The 20,546-nt window shown below is 40.3% G+C and overlaps 1 protein-coding gene across 1 annotated transcript; it reads right to left on the minus strand.

The window, feature by feature from the left end:
• Nucleotides 1-616: 616 nt before the first annotated feature.
• On the minus strand, nucleotides 617-5,698 carry LOC119914375 (BPTI/Kunitz domain-containing protein-like). The gene is made up of 6 exons (XM_038733658.1): nucleotides 5,542-5,698; nucleotides 5,022-5,076; nucleotides 4,639-4,806; nucleotides 1,300-1,328; nucleotides 960-1,125; nucleotides 617-726 (listed from the first exon to the last, which is right to left on the minus strand). Exons 1-5 carry the CDS (start codon nucleotides 5,629-5,631, stop codon nucleotides 961-963), a joined length of 507 nt encoding a protein of 168 aa, XP_038589586.1. The 5' UTR covers nucleotides 5,632-5,698; the 3' UTR covers nucleotides 617-726; nucleotide 960.
• Nucleotides 5,699-20,546: the final 14,848 nt, after the last annotated feature.

A 20,546-nucleotide genomic window follows, 5' to 3' on the forward strand; every position in this document is an offset into this window, starting at 1 on the left:
ATTCTTATGACAGCTATCAATGCTGTCCACAACCCTGGTGAATGCTGCAGATCCAGCTTGACATTCAAAACCAGCACCAAGCAGGAACCTCCCAATCAACCTCTGAGGCTGAAAAATACAGTGCCAAAAACTGCTGTTCCTCAAATGGCCACTTAAGGCTGGCTCCAAAAGCGAGTCAATCTCCACAGACCCCGATGTTAAAATCCCTGACTTTACAGCAGACAAACATGTTTACAGCCTGGTCCAGATAACCTCTTTGCCCATTTTTGGATTAGCCGAAACTTATACTTTTTAAACTTATACAAATTTATACTTCAAATCTACGTTGAATCTAGCCTGATGTGTACCTAAAGATATAACTACAGGTTGCAGCGATGCAGACCGCAAGAACTGTGATTGGTCGGCTTGGTAGCATTGCATTTCCATACTTTGAAGCCACCTTTATAGTGGCCAAGCAGAGATTTCCCCAGAGACTTACATTGTGAAAGATGTGGCTATAAAAGGTGGATGCAATTTTTTGAGCATCATAGCCCTCGTGAAATGATTCATTTCACTGTCAAAATTTGTCAGGACACCATATCTATCTAAAAAATAATAAACAATAACAAACACCAGCTAAATGGAGTAGTAAGTTTTATTGGTGACCTGTTGTGATATAATTTCACATATTCTGTGAATGTCGACACAAAATCATCAATCAGTCATCTTGTCCTGTTTGTCCTGTTCCTGTTAAAAGAGCAAAAAGAAATTGAATGCTTTTATCATATCTGGGTGGGCATTTTCTGTAAATGTGCACGGACACATGGTGTATCACATGTCTAGTGACAATCAGCAGCATTTGACAGCTTTAAAGGAGCTCAGGCAGTCAAAACCTTCATGAGTTTTAAAAGCAACATGAGACAACTCCAGCGCTCCAAGATGTGTCAAAAACATGTTGTGTTTTGTATGTCACTCTTCACCTTAAGTCTGACATTTCTGCATACACTCTTCCTCATTTTTAAAGTTGTTCAGGTTGCCCCCACATCCTCCATAGATGAAGTCCTCGCAGCTCATTGAGGAGGAGTTATAGAAGTGACGTTGAACAAATGCCTTACATGGACCTGTTTCTGGTGCTGCTTCACAGACCTTAAAGATTAAGATTAAGATAGAGATTAAGTTAAATACGTTATCAGTTTGGTTGACAGCACCACATTTCTGTATGTGTTATTCCAGCTCTCCACTGACACATTTTAATAAGTGAGCCAAAACTTTGTTGTTTTTTTTAAGTGTCTGCAGCATTAAATCAAAGGGAAATCATACTTTTCCAGTTTGTCTTGGTTGTCCTGTTCCTGTTAAAAGAGCAAAAAGACATCAAATGCTTTTATAATATCTGGGTGGGGATTTGCTGTAAATTTGCATGGACACATGTACATTTAGTTTTACATTTCTCATTTGGTAGATGCTTTTATGCAAAGCAACTTACATTTGAGGAACAACATACAGTGAGGAAAATAAGTATTTGAACACCTGTCTATCAGCTAGAATTCTGACTCTCAAAGACCTGTTAGTCTGCCTTCAAAATGTCCACCTCCACTCCATTTATTATCATAAATTAGATGCACCTGTTTGAGGTCATTAGCTGCATAAAGACACCTGTCCACCCCATACAATCAGTAAGAGTCCAACTGCTAACATGGCCAAGACCAAAGAGCTGTCCAAAGACACTAGAGACAAAATTGTACACCTCCACAAGGCTGGAAAGGGCTACGGGGAAATTGCCAAGCAGCTTGGTGAAAAAAGGTCCACTGTTGGAGCAATCATTAGAAAATGGAAGAAGCTAAACATGACTGTCAATCTCCCTCGGACTGAGGCTCCGTGCAAGATCTCACCTCGTGGGGTCTCAATGATCCTAAGTAAGGTGAGAAATCAGCCCAGAACTACACGGGAGGAGCCGGTCAATGACCTGAAAAGAGCTGGGACCACCGTTTCCAAGGTTACTGTTGGTAATACACTAAGACGTCATGGTTTGAAATCACGCATGGCACGGAAGGTTCCCCTGCTTAAACCAGCACATGTCAAGGCCTGTCTTCAGTTTGCCAATGACCATTTGGATGATCCAGAGGAGTCATGGGAGAAAGTCATGTGGTCAGATGAGACCAAAATAGAACTTTTTGGTCATAATTCCACTAACCGTGTTTGGAGGAAGAAGAATGATGAGCACCATCCCAAGAACACCATCCCTACAGTGAAGCATGGGGGTGGTAGCATCATGCTTTGGGGGTGTTTTTCTGCACATGGGACAGGGCGACTGCACTGTATTAAGGAGAGGATGACCGGGGCCATGTATTGTGAGACTTTGGGGAACAACCTTCCCTCAGTTAGAGCATTGAAGATGGGTCGAGGCTGGGTCTTCCAACATGACAATGACCCGAAGCACACATCCAGGATAACCAAGGAGCGGCTCTGTAAGAAGCATATCAAGGTTCTGGCGTGGCCTAGCCAGTCTCCAGACCTAAACCCAATAGAGAATCTTTGGAGGGAGCTCAAACTCGGTGTTTCTCAGCGACAGCCCAGAAACCTGACTGATCTAGAGAAGATCTGTGTGGAGGAGTGGGCCAAAATCCCTCCTGCAGTGTGTGCAAACCTGGTGAAAAACTACAGGAAACGTTTGACCTCTGTAATTGCAAACAAAGGCTACTGTACCAAATATTAACATTGATTTTCTCAGGTGTTCAAATACTTATTTGCAGCTGTATCATACAAATAAATAGTTAAAAAATCATACATTGCGATTTCTGGATTTTTTTTTTTTTTAGATTATGTCTCTCACAGTGGACATGCACCTATGATGACAATTTCAGACCCCTCCATGATTTCTAAGTGGGAGAACTTGCAAAATAGCAGGGTGTTCAAATACTTATTTTCCTCACTGTACAAGCATCAACAAAGCATCAATACAGCACGAGATTGACAACTGACAATACATACTAGTAAGGGCAGCAATAAATACTAGCAAGAGGTAACAGTACGTATGGCATCAATGGGGTAAATACAACGTAAATGTAAATTTGTGTTCTCTCCTCTCCAAGTTTGATGTCAGTAAATAACAGTATGGTTAAGTTAGTGTGCTAGCCTGCTGTGCATCTCTTGGTCTGTCTATGTCTTGCTTGCTTGCCAGCTACTTGTAGGGCTCAGTGATTTTATGTCTGACAAAAGTGAGAGTGAAATACAGCAATTTATTACGCTTGAATCATAAATACCAATAGGCAAAAGTGCTTGTAAACTGTAGCTCAGAAAAGATAATTGAGTCACGTGTAAAGAAGCGTTCATGTAAATGTGCGCAAAATGAAACCCACTTTTAGGCACACATAATTTTATAACAAGACAACTTCTATCAATTCAATTTCAAAAACTTTATTGTCTATCACAATATGATAGAAAATTGTCTTAGGTTTGGGGCTCACATACAACATAAAAACATACACCCATGAAAGACTGACATAAAATTATATTAAAACTGAATTACAACACAACCACTTCCAGTAATAAATAGGAGCAGGTGTGCAAAGCTGCATTAACCAGTAGTGGCAGTCTGTTTGGCCGTGTTAAAAATAAATATTCCATTGGAAATAAAATTGTTTTTGTGAGTTCTCTTTTTAGCCAGAGGTGCCCTGAGGCGGCGGCCCAGTAGGAGTAGCTGACATGAGTCGTGAAGGGGATGTGAAGGGTCCTTAGTGATTGAGTCTGCCTTTCTTTTAACGGCGTGGCTGTAAAGGTCTGAAAGTTGGATTTGAGTGGTGCTGGTGATTTTTGTTGTATGTTTGATGAATCCTGCTTTTTCTGAGGATGTTGTACCAGGATGCAATGTTGAATGTGAGAACTGATTCATCAAGTGTATACTGTTGTTAAATTATCCTGTCTGACATTAAAACCTTTCAGCCTCTTCAGAAGGAGGGTCTTTTTTGTAAACCCCATCTACATGTTGTGTAAGGAACAGGTGGTGATTTAAAGCTCTCGACTTGTTCCTCCACCTGCACCTCCAACCTGAGTAGTTCAGAGAGAGGATGTGGGGTATCATTCAATCCACAGTATGAATAGTAATTTTTTAAATGTGTAGAATAAAATCTGGGGGGAGCCAGCTTGAATGGGCTTGATGCAGCTCATAAAATCAATAGTATCATTATGTATAATTTACACATGCTATGCCCAAGTTTAGTAGATGTTAGATGATAACAGAGATGTTCTTAGACCAACAGATGGAGCAAACTGTTTTAAAGGTGGAGGATTGTGGTGGGAGTCTGGGGTGTCAGGTGTGACAATGGTAAATGGTTTACATGGTTCACAGGTCAGGTAGGAGGTATCCTTAGCAGAGTTTTGATTGGGGTCCCAGCAAGGTGAGGATCGGCTCTGGCGGCTGGTCTAAGTAACATTATATTGCCCTTACAGTAATTTTTTAATTATTGTATTAAATGGTTGTCTGCATTTAAGTTGTGGACAGAAACAATTTCTCCTAGTAAATTTAATTCACTGTAGAAATTCAGAATGTAATGTTGATGTAAATAAGGGGATTAATGGCACTGCATGTGTCAGCTATGAAGGAGCCAATCGCAGCGCTCCAAGACATGTGAAACATATTGTGTTTTGTGTTTCACTCCTCACCTTCGGTCTGACATCTCTGCATGCACTGTGTCTCATTTTCAAAGTTGTTCAGGTTTCCCCGACACCCTCCATAGATAAAGACCTCACAGCTCATTGAGGAGGAGTTGTAGAAGTAACGCGGTATATACGCCAAACAAAGCCCTTTTTCCGGTGCTGCTTCACAGACCTCTACAGAAACACAGAGAGAGAGAATAGCACAACGAAGGAAGATGATCATTAGTTAGGACTTGACTCTAAAACATGCCACTAGTATTGCTGCTTTGATCAACGTCGGAATCAGGATCTCTCTTCAATTCAGAACACATTCATCATCATCATTGCACAACTAAATATAAATGTACCATGGTGTGCAGTTACTCTTCCTAAGTAAGTTAATCTCTTACCTGTTCTGTTGAACAGAGAATTAACACTACGATCCTCCACGACTGCAGGAGCCACCTGATGTATTACAACCCCAGACAGACTCAGATACAATCACACTTTAAACCTCATATTCCAAATTTTCCACATAAAATTCACTTGAACTGGTTTCACAATTAAGTTAAATAAATTTTCTGTTTGCTTGACAACACCACAGTTTCTGTAATAGATTATTCCAGCATTTCACTGAAGCTCAGTTGCATTCTGTGATATTATTATCTTCCTATCCACAGCATTAAATCAAAGATGTTCTTTTCCTTTTTGTCCTGTCCCAATTTATTCACATTTCATCAGCATCACCATTAAAAGGTTACATAAAAATCACAGTATTAAAACCGACATGTGGCATGAACCTATAAATTAATAGTTTTTCCAGTATCCAGTATGGCAGCCTTACATGAAAACAATGAAGGAAAAAAATAACATGTATATAGTCAACAAGAAAGTCCATTTTGGAACAAACATGAGGGCTCAGTCACTCACCTGATCAATGTCCCCCGGTGCAGGGACCCCCTGCAGGGTCCAGGTCCACCCAAGGACCAGCACACAAACAAGGATCATTGCTTTCTCCATCCTATCAGTATTTCTGCCCAGCCGTCTCTGATGTTCTGAGAGTGTGAAGTATAGCTATCCCCGTGCCTCACCGTTTCTTATACTCCTCATTTCAGCTCAGTGTATCGACCCATGACCTATGTTTGCCGTGGTGTCCCCATATGTACTCACTCCTTTAATCAATGAACGAGAAAAACAACAAACTTATTTTTTGAACCGTGTCACCTGCCTTGGTTGAGCAATCAGAGGCCCTCAGTAGTTGAGGTGATTACTGTTTGTTTCCTGCGAAACCGAACTTTACTCTTTTTACTCAGAATTCATTCATGTTACTGTTGGAGTGAGTACATGTAGGGTCAGCACAGCGCTCATAAGTCATCGGTCAATGACTTGCATGGATTGAGATGCGGTGTTTAACAAACAGTGAGGTAATGAGATCATTCACAAAGTCTTCCTCAGTCCTCTCTCTTCCCAACCCCTTGCATTGCCATTCTCCATCCATTTACCAGGTGTCTTCAGAATTTCCCACCTGTCCCAGTCCTATTTCAGGTCCAGCCACTCCCTCCTTCTCTGCAGTTGTTTTGTTTTAGCGGACCCAATGGCAGACAAAAACTCGCAGGTGGATGTTCAGATAAAAAGTATTTTAATAACAAAAAGATAGCATAACAGGCGGTGGCAGGAAGGCAGATGAGTGGAGATGATAGCTGAATGATAGTGGTCTGGTTTGAAGCAGAGCTGAATAGTGCAGGAGACACTAGCACCAGAGCTCTGAAGCACAAGGAAAAACTTACTTTAGTAAAATACTAAGACAAAAACACAAGAGGTTTCTTTAAGCAAAGTTCTTTGGCCTAGAGTTGAGTTACCACTAAGCAGTCTGCACAATCTGGCGATGAATGACAGGAGACCATGAGTATTTGCGCAGGTGGCTTGATGATTAGATTAGATACCCAAAAACATAGCTGGAGTCATGGGTAAACAGTGACAGCAGTATCCCCTTTCCATCAACTGACCTTCGCCGCCCACATACTCACCTGCTTCTCACTTCCCTAATCAGCCTGCCAGAATATTTACCAGCCGATTTCTACCCACTCTTTGCCAGATTGTCACTGATGCTGATGCCTTTGATGTCCAGCCATCTAAAACATTGGGCCTACACTATGAAGCAAGTTCAGCAGACCCAGGATATGTTTTCATTAACCCTAAAAAGTGCGATCATGCTAGGCGGTCACACGACACTGGCCGTCAACTTGGTAAGTCAATCCCGTTTTTCGGTGTTGCATCACCTACTGCAAATATAAAGGCAGCCTATAAAACAGTCTTTTGGATCTTCTATGAATGGTTTATGTATGTTTTTAATTAACACTTTGGCAATGTAAATGTCTGTTTCCCATGCCAACAAAGCCCAATTGAAATGAATCTAGCCATCCTCTTTCCTATTTCTTAAACTCCTCGTCTCAGCTGTCTCTATCCAGACATTGCATTGACTCGTGTGCTGTGTTGCCTTTCATGTCTACATCCGCCTACAGCCAAATAAATTACTAAAATAATTTTTTGTTGTGTGGATGTTGTCTGACTTGGCAGAGCAACATTTGACCTCATTGAACGCCATTAAAGATCTAAGTATTTGTTTTTAGTAATACTTCCACAAAGCCAATAAACATCTTGTTACATCCAATATGTGCAGAATGAACAGATGCTCTTTAGATGCATAGAGTGGCTGACAGTGAATAAGAAAGTGCATGAAAAGTCTTTATACATACAGAATATAATTTAAAAGCTAATAAACAACAATTGATCATCAATTGTTATAAAGTCAAGTGTGTTATAAAGCAATAGTGGAATGTTTGTTTCTGGCCCCCGCATGGTTCTCGCTGTTTTTCTGTCAGAATGAGGGTTGAACAAAGCAAACAAATATGAAGACATCACCTTGGGCTCTGGATGATTTTCACTATTTGATGTTTACTATGTTTTCACTATGTGGCAGTTCACTATGTGGAACTCCTAAAAAACAAATCTTCAGATGACGTCTTAAATTTAGAAGAACAGCAGTCATGTAAAGTTTAATCCAACAGAAGATACCATCCATCCTCAACCGCTTATCCTGCGTACAGGGTCGCAGGGGGCTGGAGCCAATCCCAGCTGATGGACAGGTCGCCAATAACAGAAGAGATTTATAAAATTAGAGGCCCTCAATATTTTAGAGGATAACTGTTGTTCCCTGTGTGTACATCTCTAGTATAAAAATGCTGTAAATATCTGTAAAATATACAGCAATGCATGACAAAATATAATGGGCTTGTTACTGATGTTACTGACATTTATTTCTTTGTTGAGGTTGCCTTAAGTCCAATGTTCAAATGGTCTGTTGCTCAGCCAGAACTGTGTTCTTTTTACTTAGAACTCATTTGTGTTACTGTAGGATTGTGTGTGGGTTGAGATGAAGCGTTTAATAAACAGTGAGGCAAGGAGATCATTCACAAGGTCCTGTTACTTCCCTTGCATTGCCATTCTCCAGCAAAGGTCACAGCAAACACACATGACGTCATTACATATATTACTTAGGCCTAGTAGATACATTAAGTTTTGGGGTGTTAAGCAACTATTATATATGTATGTTAACACTCATTTGCATCGAGCTATTCATTTTTACTTATCAGATTAACCGTCTAGAACTCACTTGCTCCAATATAATGGCTTTATTGTTAGAAAGTCACCGTATCAATAACACCACAAAAACAAATGTTTTACAAGTCAGAATTTGAGAGTTTCTTACACCAGTTTCAATATATAAATATTTACATTCACAAATTTCTTAAAGTCAGTGTGCACCATTGTACGGAAGCCCTGAGCAGCCAACCATTCAAATATTTTCTTTAGTCCATTTTCCCGTGATAATGGAATAATTATTGTCACAATTTGTCGTGTGTGCTGGCAGGAACAGGTTTTAGGACCCAAACGCAGGACAGGTACATTTTTTGGGTATTTATTTAAGCCCACAGAATTTACAGCAGAGTCCAGAGTTCAACAAAGGGGTAATCCAAAAACAAGGCAGAAACAGGCAGGCAAGCAAGACAAACAGCAGTGAACAAACATACAACGAACCAGCAACAGCTGAACAGAAGTCACACACATTTAAGCACTGGCTAATGAGGAGGGTGGGAGCACAAACAGGTGATACTAATAAAGACAGCAGACAGGCAGGCAGAGACGGCAGGGGAAAACAGACAGATACTAACAAGTTTCAAAACACAAGGCAAGAATCTAACTGTAACTCAAAATACATACTAGATAACAGATACTGAACAGACTAAAAAACAAAACTCACAGAGACCTAAACTAAACCGGGCCGATCAGACAGGCAGTGTGACAATTATCTCGTGATCTCGACTGTTTTCCCGTGATAACGGATAGTTTTCCCGAGATAACAAACCACAGCTGAATACAGGAGTTGGCCGGTGTGTTTCTTTAGGATAATTTCTCTGTGCTTTTCAGTGTGACTGGTTAGCTCAGTTGGTAGAGTGTAGGACTGGCAATTCAAGGACTGTAGGTTTAACTCCTGCTCTCAATAATTTCTTTTCTTATTTTGTTTGTTATTTATTATCCTCTTCAACAAAGTTGTTATGAAGAGATTCAGGGGAATCCAATCACACATTTCCCAACGGCTATTACAAAGGTTCCAAAATAGCTGTCAAGAAATGTATAATGTTAAATGGATTCCTCTGAATGAGAAGCAGATGAATTTCCTCTGCCTGGGAATAATGGGGAAATGAAGTAAAAAAAGAAAAAATAGCTGGTGTACAGGAAAACAACATTCTTTATCTGGAGATCTCAAGATAATGATCCCATTATCACGGGAAAACGGAGTAAAAAAATAGTTGAATTGATGGCCGCTTAGGGCTTCCGTATTCTAATGTTGCCTAAAAAACACGAAAACCTACTTCTAGGGAGGGTGCATTGAAGGACTTGGAGACGCCTTTGCCCATTTTGCAGAAGAACCTGTAGATGGCACTAGGCTTCTTCTTTTGTGGTCTGTTCAGGTGGTCTTTGAAAGAGGAGGCGATGCATTTGTCAGCCACTGATTCTTCTAAATTCATGCAGATCAGTATCATCTTTGCACAGCCCCACTTCTGGCACATGTCCTTGAAAACGGACTTGTGGAGGTATTTAAAAGTTTCTGGGGTGATTTGAAAATCTAAGCCTTTGGCCTCGGCCCGTATGTTTTTTAACATGTGTTCAATGATGGCCTCTTGCTTTCCAAAGCTATTACTTACTCCACAAGTATCCTGACAGACATTGTTTTTGTTCCTGGCTGAATAATTGAAGGCCTTTACGGAGTCGGCTAGCGCAAAGAAACCTTTGCCATATGTAGCCCACAGATGTGGCTAGTGACTGACAGTGGTCCTCAGAGTTTGACATTTTTAAGTTCTTCTATATGTAGCTAACTGTTCGTCATGGTTCACCTGTGTTGAGGTGGTCTGACTTGTTCTCTGTCAAAGTTTGCACACATCTTTCATCAGTGGACTAAACGTGTCGACCGTAACTTTCGGTACACTCTTTGTCTATGCCATTCCTAATAATAATGGTAATAATAATGGCCTATTTATTACTGATAAAGATCAATTATATTTGATGATTGGCTTGGCTTACATGAATGGATGTGTTTGTGGAGTGAATTCATGACGTTTCAATGACAGAAATGTAATTCATCAAAGGCACCTGACGTCAGAGATCAAAGGGAATGTACCGTCAGCTAAACCCCGCCCCCAAACAGCGAATGTGACCTAGCAACTGTTCTATCCATGTATCTCATCTATCTATCTGTCTGTCTGTCATTAATTATTCATATATCTACTGTAGGGAAGTCCAGGTATGGTTGTAACATGGGGAGAGTTGAAACAACACCAATTCCACCAATTAGAGGAGAGATAGGAGTCATGAGATCATTTCAGTACCTAGGCCTACTTCCTCCCTGATAAGGCATGGTGGTTATCAAGGCTGGATACAGAAATTCAGAATATATAGAGAAAAAAATGATTTTGACCAAGACTATAGTTTGTTTAGTATCTATACTATTGCATACATCTGTTTGACTTATATTAGATGGAATTATAGTTTCTTAGGCAACATGTGATGCAGTTTTCCCCTGCTAATTTCAAACCACCAGGCTAATACGGCTAGCTACACAATGGCTGACAGGGTGGAGTGGATTTAAAAAATGTTTAAACCATCCCCATTACAAAAATCTAGGAACTTTCTTGATTTTAGTTAGAGAGTACCCTATGCTGTCTCTGAGGTCACTCAGCCTGCACTCCAGGGTTACCAGCATTCATTTGTCAGTGCTATCCCCATTCACATGTTGTTCACATGTTGGTGTATGTATCGGCCCCCAGTCTTTTAGCTACTCAGTCTCCGTCGGTGGAGATGGCAGAAAAGAGTCCACGCAGCTTGTGAGAAGTGCCATTGCGTGAGGAAAAAGTCCCGGTACACCAAAGAATAAAATGTAGAAGTGCAAGGACTGCATACCGATGAGTACTGTCTCACTTCAGGCACTGACTGTGACTCTGATTAAGAATATACACACACAGATGTTTTTTTGTTAGACCTAAAGATGTACAAAGATTCTCTTTAATGGGGTACATTGTATAAAAGTTTGAGAACTCTAACTAAAAAATTCAGTGAGTTATAGTTCCTTTTAGCAAAAAGTGTTACAATCATACAATACAATCAATTTTTGGATATAATGTTTGTTTTTGTGAGAAGCATAATAGGGACAAGCCTAAATTTCATTACAGCCTACAACCCTGTGTTGTAAAATGATAAATAAATCTACCTTTCTCGGACTGGATTATGCGCTGACAACTAAGACATTTGCTCGAGGGAGGAGCTTGGAGTAAACTGCTTTTATTAAATTAGCTTTTTACTTTAGTTTTTGGGATTACGAGTTTCTCAGCAGCTAAATTCCGTGCACATCCGGTTCCAGTGTTGTGCACTGTTCCTGTGTTTGGCACTACTTCATATTTATATAAAAACCGGACACTGCCAGGAGAAAAGAAAGCCAGGAGGTTGAATTACCTGGTGAGTTCAGAAAACATGTGTACATAACTTTATTCCAGCAATCGTTGTACTTTAACTGTGACCAAGAGTGTTCCGTGGATTAAATTCGCGTTTGGTTTGAATGCACAGTTATTAGGCTACGTGCTCTACCAACTGAGCTAAACGGCGTTTTTTATATATATATATATATATATATAAGCCTTCATCTGTAGCCTTACTAGAAACTTTCATATTATCATCTGGTTGCTGCTAATTTAAGAAATGCACATATGTTTGGGGTGTATAGGTTACCTGTAGGCTTAGGTGTATATATGCGGCCGTGGCCGATAAAAGATTCAATTAAAAGCTTGAAGTAAAAATATAATTCAAAAGCAAATGCCAACAACGCCACCTAGGGAAGAGCTCGCTGAGCCCTAAACTCACACGCACACAGGTTATTTTAAATCGGGGTTAGAGCAGAAACCACACACAGGCTAAAATAAATTTAACAATTTATTTATACAATAAAAAAAAAAAGTTTAAAAAAGGCCTAACTAAAATCAGTGTGCTGACACAGGTTAAAAAGAGCTATATAAAAAGGGAATAAGTCATTCGTCAGCTCTCGGTTGCGGGGCAACAGTCACTCAGTCGGTTCCTCAGTCCCCCCGTCAGCGGTTCCACGGGCGCGCAGGCCTGAGCGAAATGCGTTGGCGGACACTGGCTGCTGCAGTATGGCGGCTCCGTTCACTACTGCTCCCACGGTTGCTAACCCGTTACTTCGTCTCGGCTGCCGCACCTGTTCAGTCAGACCGGTTGCTAATTGTTTAATTTTGTGACGTCAGTGTGGTGTTCAGGGACATACATGCCAGTTAGTAAAATAGGTTAAAACACACAATTAACACAACATGCTAAAACACCACTCTACATACAATAAAAACACAGCACACAAATAAAACATTCGAAAATAAAACCAGATGCACAAAGAAATCGTCGGCCATTTTCTGGCCCTGTCACATATAAATAACTGTATTGTTTAATTTTATTCTGCCTGCCTGCCGAGAATTGCATGCACCTCGCGGGTAATAACGGTCATTAATGCTGAGAAAAGAGATGGATGCAAATCTCGGCAGGTAGCCAACAAAATTTCTTCTGCCGAATAATGCATCCACCTCTTTAGGTCCTTTTCAGACACTTTGCTGTGCTCATTGATCAAACGCGGTTATCACTACATATATTTACTGAATGTCAAGGAATGATACTTCTGCTAAGTGTATTAATATAATAAAGACTCTAAACGTTCATAAAATATATACTTCGAATCATTTATCATCATTGATGAACCCCACAAAGAATATTATAGCGTTTAAAAGCATTATTTGGAGGTGCATGCAATTTTGGTGCAGTGGTTAGGGCTGTCGCCTCACAGCAAGGTCATGTGTTTGAACCTTTATGTGTGGAGTTTGCATGTTCTCCCCGAGTTCTCTCCAGGTGCTCCGGCTTCCTCCAACCGTCCAAAGACATGCGGTTGATCGGTGACCCTAAATTGTCCTTAGGTGCGAGTGTGAGCGTGACTGGTTGTTTGTCTATGTGTGGCCCTGCCATGGATTGTCGACCTGTCCAGGGTATAGGCCTACCCGCCTTTCGACCGTTGGCAGCTGGGATTGGCAGGTTGATTTTTCAGTAGGTTAATTATGATCATTTTAACACATACAGCAATAAGGTGTGTGGGACCCTGATGGGACCCCAAACAATGAAGGAATAGAGCCAAATACAAGAATTTTATGGGGCTTTCTTATATATGTGCACTGTTTTTCAATGACTGTGCATAACCAGAAGGGGGCGATACTGCTCTATTTACAGATTATTCACACGATCTTCATCAGATGCATGCACACACCTTTATACATTAAAAAACACAAACAATATGCAACAGCACATTCCTCATTTCTGTGCCATTAGTTCATCGACTTCCATTTTAACTCATTCCTCACTGCTTGTGTTTGTTTGTTAGTTAGTTTTTACAGCAAATGAGTCATTTAATGCTGCAAAAATAACCACATACCATCACCACTACTGGCTCTCTCTTCCTCCTGTTAAGGAGCCAGGCATCCTGCTGTTAGTTCCCAGAGTTCCCGACTGTTGTCAGTATAATGCTGGGGAATATCCGGAGAGGAAGGGGAAGTGACATCACAGCAGTGACCTTCCGTACCAGGCCACATCACCTGGTGTTGGCTGGAGGAGCGCTACCAAACAAGCGCAAACACACACACACACACATATATATATATATACCCAGAAGCATATTCACTGAGAGACTTTATTGACACAGTTGGTTTGCTTTCCAGGAGAGGAGAAAGAGAGAGGGGGGGGGAAATGTGAGCAAGTTCCCATGGAGAGAGAGAGGAAGTGATAACTTCAAGTACAAAACTTTCCAATAGACAGGCCGAGCTGGATTCCCACCACACGCTGAAAAAAAATTCAGTCAGCTCAAAATGATTTAAATAAATTACAGAAAAACAACTTCTGATGAGCTTGAATTAGTTTATACAAAGTTAGAAGAAAGTTTAAGAAAGTGGGAACAATTAGAAGAATAAAACCAGACCTTGGTTGTCCCCCATTGTACACAATAATCCCCCTGCTGTCCATATGAAGCTGAAGGCCTCCAGACTGTCCACCATCCTGCAGTAAGCATGCATGCTTCACCCTCAGCCGGACCTTCACCAGTGCTTTTGCTGTAACACCTGCTCAAACACAAATAACCAAAAGAGAAAAGGAAATTAACTAAGCAGAGTACTGTAGTTTTAGTAGTTTTATGCTACTTCTACATTTTAGAGGAAAATATAGTACTTTTTACTCCACTACATACATTTGACAGCTCCAGTTACTTATTTGTGTTCATGACCCATTATTAACCAACCCGCTCCCCCTTTGTTATATTTAAATAATAGTTTGTGTTGCACTTATCCATTATTTCACAAGAAAGCAAAACATGTATGTAAATGAATACAAATTTGTGTAGCAGAACTTGTTTTTTTCATGCTTGTGATCCTTTAGTGGTTGCTGGACCATAGGTTGGTGACCACTGGACTGAACTACCTAACGGTGTATAAAGTAGTTAGAACTAGCTCCAGCAACAATATTAAAATGCTGCATGCACATTAATGCATCTGTAATTAACAATCTTTCACTTTTGATACTTACGTATATTTTGTGATAATATTTCTGTACTTTTACTTAATTAAGATGTTCAATGTAGGGCTTATATTTTTACATTGCTTCATTGGTATGATCTGAGTAATTCTTCCAACAGTGCAAATAACTGAAATGAAAACTCCTCCACCAACCCAAAAACAAAGTTAAACAGACGTCAGTATACACAGGTTGCACACAGATGGGAGCTGCATTTACACCCAGTTTGGAGAGTATCTCAGAGGTTACATTCTTTAGGAGCAAAGGCTGGAAAACACATATACAAACCCACATACTTGCACAAACAGACATACACACAGCAGCTGATATATTGAAAGAACATGTGTCTCTGAAAGAGCAGACTGGCAGGAAGACATGGAAGTCAACAGGAGAGGTATGGACACAAGGAGAGAGGGGAGAAGACAGAGGCCAGAAAAGAGGAGAGGCAAAAAGGAGAAAGAAAGCGAGGATGCAGAAATCCCTTAATGCCAAATAAGGAAAAGAGACAGGAGGGAGGAGTAGCAATGGGGTGAGGAGGGAGGGAAAGGGAGAGACAGAGTGTGTGTGGTGGAGATCTTATTATGCAGGATGACAAAAGAAGAAGGGAATCTCTGGTCAGCTGCTGCTGCCACTGTCTATTGTCCTGCAGACAGAGGACCCCCTCCACACACACACACACACATTACACTCTCTCATCTTGTGTTTGACATCACTTTCTTTCCCTCTTCAAGTTCAACTCTGATTACATGGCCGACCAAATGGCAGCCCCCAACATTTAAAGACCCCGTCCCCTAAACCCCAGCGTCATCTGAGTGTTTTCAGTAAGCTTGAGATCCAACAAATGTTTGTTCCAGAAAGACAGGTTCCAGAAAAATTTGCATGTGTGGAAAGAAAATACATATATACTTAAATATTGCTTGATAGATAGTGATGTAAACTTATGAAATTAAAACCTGTATCCTTTTCAAAGTAAATTAATCCTACCAAGCAGTCTCTTTGCCTGCAGGTGACCAGCAGCTGTCTCTTAAATAACTTTATGAGGGACAAGGATTCATAAAACATTTAAATGGAATATCCACCTGATTGTGACAAAATTGTGCATCAAATTGTATTAATATTAGAGTCTATCTGTCAAAGTTATGCTACTAAGCTGGCTAAACTACATCATGGAAACTGTTCATTCACATCTATAGTGCTGACTTGTTAATGCTAGTAGCAGATACTCCTTCACGTAAGTGTAAATATTACATAAAACAGTTATTACTTTAGTCATATCAATGTGTCTGAAGTAAGAAATAGGCTATAGATAACACTTAGTCCTATCAAACGTAAAATAATGTAAGCTAGGTAAGGGGTCTGGTGATGCATGTGATCCACAGTAAATACTGTATACACTTGACAGAAGTAACTAATAAGGAGGAAAGATTCCTCCATAGTAGGTTGGGATGAGTAATTCTCTTAAAGAGAGGTAGTATAAATCTTGAATGGGAGTGGAATAAAATATGAGTAACAGCCTAGCAAGTCACAAATATTGAACAAAAAAAGTAGATTTACAACTGCAGGCTGTATTGATTGTTAAGAGTGATAAATACTTACTAATATAACTGGATACATGACATTAAGAAAAAATTGTGTGTTTCACTGTAAACCTGGCAACCCAGAAGTTTCAGTAAACTTCTGGGTTATGGCATATTATTATCCATAAATCATTATTAAATGATTAATTAACTATCAATAAAGCTGTTAGTTACACCTTGTAGACCCATTATAATGTATGCCTTATTAGTAAGTAAGTGGTAGTCTGCCTAATCCAAACTCTACATTAGTGAATGTAAAGTCACTGATTTAAGACCGTTTTTTTTAAAAGTGCATGAAAAAGTTGCTCAATTAAACTAACGCGAGTGCTTGTAATTAGTTGCTTTCCACCCATTGAGAAGTTTTATTGTTTTTAATGAAGGATGTTTTATAAGAGGAGGCGATAAATTCAGCCAACTAATAGAAGCAGCTGAATGAAGCTCCTTTCTTCCCTTTGTGTGTGTGGTGTGTATGTATGCGTCTCACGTAGTCGCCAAAGGTGCTGAGCTTTGCATTATCATCATTTCTTCAGGCACTGTGCAATGGTGTTTGAGTTTGTATCATGTTGAGTAAGAATATCACAATGTGTATATATATTTGTCTTCATATCAGTCAGTGTAAGCTTATAATTCATCATTTCTGCGTTCTAGTCGGTCCACACCGAATGACCTCCACTGTCTCAGCACAGTTTGTGACACTCTGGCTGTTCTCCTTTGATTGGCCTCTCTTTGTAACACACACACACACAGAGGGTATATGACCACTCGGTGACACTTGCAGACAGACAGACACAATAGGAGACCCAGCACTTTCCTTTCCCCAGGTGGCATAAAAGACGCAGCCAGATCAATGGCCTAATGGGCTCCAAACCAATGGCCGACGATCATTAACCCTCGAGTGTTGGTTCCTCATACCCCTAGTCAGACTATCCCTCTTCAGACCATTGTGCGTTTGTATACAGACTATTGTGGGAGGGTTTTTTTTTTGTCAGTTGGAGCTGGTTAACTGCTGGACAAGGGGTCTAACTTAGGGCAGGAGGTGGTGAAAAGATGCATTGTCGTGACCTGAGAAAACTGTGATAAACTGGACCTTTAACATGTACCCAGTGACAGACATTGACAGAATATAACATTTACTCGAGTACTCTAGTTTTAAGGTTAAGACTGAACATATAAAACATATGAACATCTTATAAATGATGCATTGTTAGATTAAATTATGTAACAGTATATATTGTTCAAAATTGTTGAATGTTGAAATTATTAAAATGCTGCTTATACACATTAATACATCAGCAGTGATAATCCATATATGATATATATATATCTGCATAATGAGTACTTTTACTTATGTACTTTTTGAAGTGTATGTACTAGTGTGGTGTTGCTACTTTTACCTGAGTTAAAGATCTCAATACACAGCTGCTGAGTTGCTGTAACTTTGTTTTTAATACTTTCTGGTTTAAAATGTCAGCAACTAAACAAGCACTGCGTCAGACAATTAGTTCAGAGTGTGAAGAGCCTCTCATGATCTGATTGCAGCCCTCAGAAAACAGATCAAGCACCAACTGGTTTCTACAACTGCTCTGGTTCACAATTTGTACAACATAACAACAAATGATTGATTCATCAACACAGAAGAAATCAATGTGGTGTGATCACAGCCCAAGCTACAAAGCGGTTCGGAGTATGGGGATGATGGTTGTGCACAAAGGGTTTAAGAACAGCACTTGGTCCCACTGCAACATGTTGAACATTTTGGGTGTTTGACTATTTGCAATGACACCACATGAACATTATTAGGCATCACAATTTTATTTTATTTATTTATAGCTCTCAGATTCAGCAGGAGCTCATTCCATCCCTCTTTCTCCTCTTGGGCCCTACAGTCATTTGTGTGTGTGTGTGTGTGTGTGTGTGTGTGTGTGTGTGTGTGTGTGTGTGTGTGGAGGGCTGGTGGTGGGAGGACAATGGGTAGTAAGGGGGCTGGCTGAATAGGACCATTGAGTCTGCTCAGCCAAACAGAAAAGCATCTTCCATCTCACTTCAAAACCCACAGTTTCATTCTGTACAACCAGGCCTTTATTCTCCATAATTACTCCCTGACACACATGTATACACACATGCACACACAGAAATACATACATACACATGCATACATATTTATACATATATATGAATGCAATAATCACAAAAATAACACTGGCGGACTGAAATAACACAACAGCTGACCCTGAAAGTTCACTTATAGAAAAATAACATACCAGTATATAGATTTTTTTAATGATGTTTAATGAAATTACACTGCTGTTATGCATGGATGGGATGATAATCAGTAAACATATATAAGCCCTGTATATATATATCTACTATATAACTGTTATGTATCAAATCTTGAGGCATCCCATTATGTTTTCATACTCTTTTAAGATCAAAGGTCATCGTATGTCAGTAATTGCCAGCATAACACTGTATACTAATATAATTTTAATAACAATAATCAATCCATGAAAGTGTCCTCTCTGATGACACCTGTCTTGTGTGTTGTTGATCTTTTCTGGTGATGAAGGTCCAGCAGCACTGCTTGCAACATCGTATTGTGGCGATGCCTTTGCAGTTTCTGATAGTTTTTCAATGATAAATGTTGCATTGAAGCACATCGACAGTCTTTCAAAGGCCAAGAAGTCATTCTCCTAAATGTTCAGAAGGTTTCCTGTTTCAGTCCAGTAATGTTTGGATGCTATTCAAGTCAGTGCATGCTTTCTACTTTTTCTATCCTTGAATTTGCAGTTCACCTGCGCATGACCTAAAGGATAGGATGTGAGCTCAACCGCCCTTCTGCATTCTTTCAAAGGCCCACAGCTAAAAAACAAACAAACAGTTCAGCCAGTCCATATGGACATTAATTTCCAAAGCCATTTAAGCCCCATTTTCTTTACTAGAAAAGAAAAAATAGCTGCAACAGCTGTGTCACAATATGTGTTAACAACCTAATTCACTGTAAGCCCAGTAACAAGAGGTATTATCGTAAACAGCCTGTAGACAAAGACAGTGGGCCTTGACAGAGAAAGTGCAGTATCACGGACAATTTCTGTCAGTGTTACACTGGGTCATTTAAACTCCACCAACCTCGTTAGCCTAGATCCAGCCCTCCGGCCAGCCTGCTCATTGTGCATCCAGCACACTGAATCATTGTGTAGGAGGATAATCCATACAGGGTAATTGTTCCAACCTATCATGCAACAGATAAGGAGAGGATTTAGGTATGGACGGATGGGTGGGTTGATCCATCAACCCAAATGCAGATAGATACGAAGTTCTTACAGAATGTGAACCGAAGAGTTTCAACATACAGACTCAATTTTAAAACTTTTAATTTATCAGCATATGTGTCAAACATTGTCTTGCTCTCAGCACACTCGCCTATCTATCTATCTATCTATCTATCTATCTATCTATCTATCCATCTATCCATCCATCCATCCATCCTTCACTTGCAGCATGTCTGTGTGTTGGAATGGCATGACATGAGGAACAAAGGGTGCAGGCAGCAGGAGATGTGGTGTCTGCATGTGTGTGTGTGTATGTCAGGGATGGGGGAAGGCTGGGTTTGGGGGTTGTGGGGATGTTGAAGCTCCATATGGGCACCCCACAACTTGTTTCTCCCCTCCCTCCCCCTGCAAACAGGCAGATGTCAAATGGGACGTGCCTCCCTGTTGGGGCACAGGGTCACACTGCACAGGGGTAAATAACAGAACAGGAGGGACAAAGAAATGCCTTCCTGCCAGCACCCCCCCACGCAAACCCCAAAACACACCAAAAGAGATGTATACACATGGTACCAGAAAAAAAGCTGCTGACACAAACATGCCAACACACAGCCACGTGTATTGAATTGTAATTGAGCTGCAATCATACTATGATGCGTCGCTACAAACGTGTTGCCAGCAAAACCACTGTTTTCCTATGGTGCGGAGCGCCTGCCGTGTTCTGATGCCTGTAGTAGGGACATAGTGGTATTCAATCACGATGACGAATATAACTGTAAGTCAGCCATTATTCCAAAACTAATCAGTGAGCACATGCATGGAGTTACCGTTTACTGTGCCGATAAGAATGCTAGCTAGCTAGTTAGCTGTTGGA

Source organism: Micropterus salmoides, unplaced genomic scaffold, assembly GCF_014851395.1.
Source record: "Micropterus salmoides isolate LMB-PRFRI ecotype aquatic unplaced genomic scaffold, ASM1485139v1 Ms_hic_scaffold_20, whole genome shotgun sequence".
Lineage (NCBI taxonomy): Eukaryota > Metazoa > Chordata > Actinopteri > Centrarchiformes > Centrarchidae > Micropterus > Micropterus salmoides.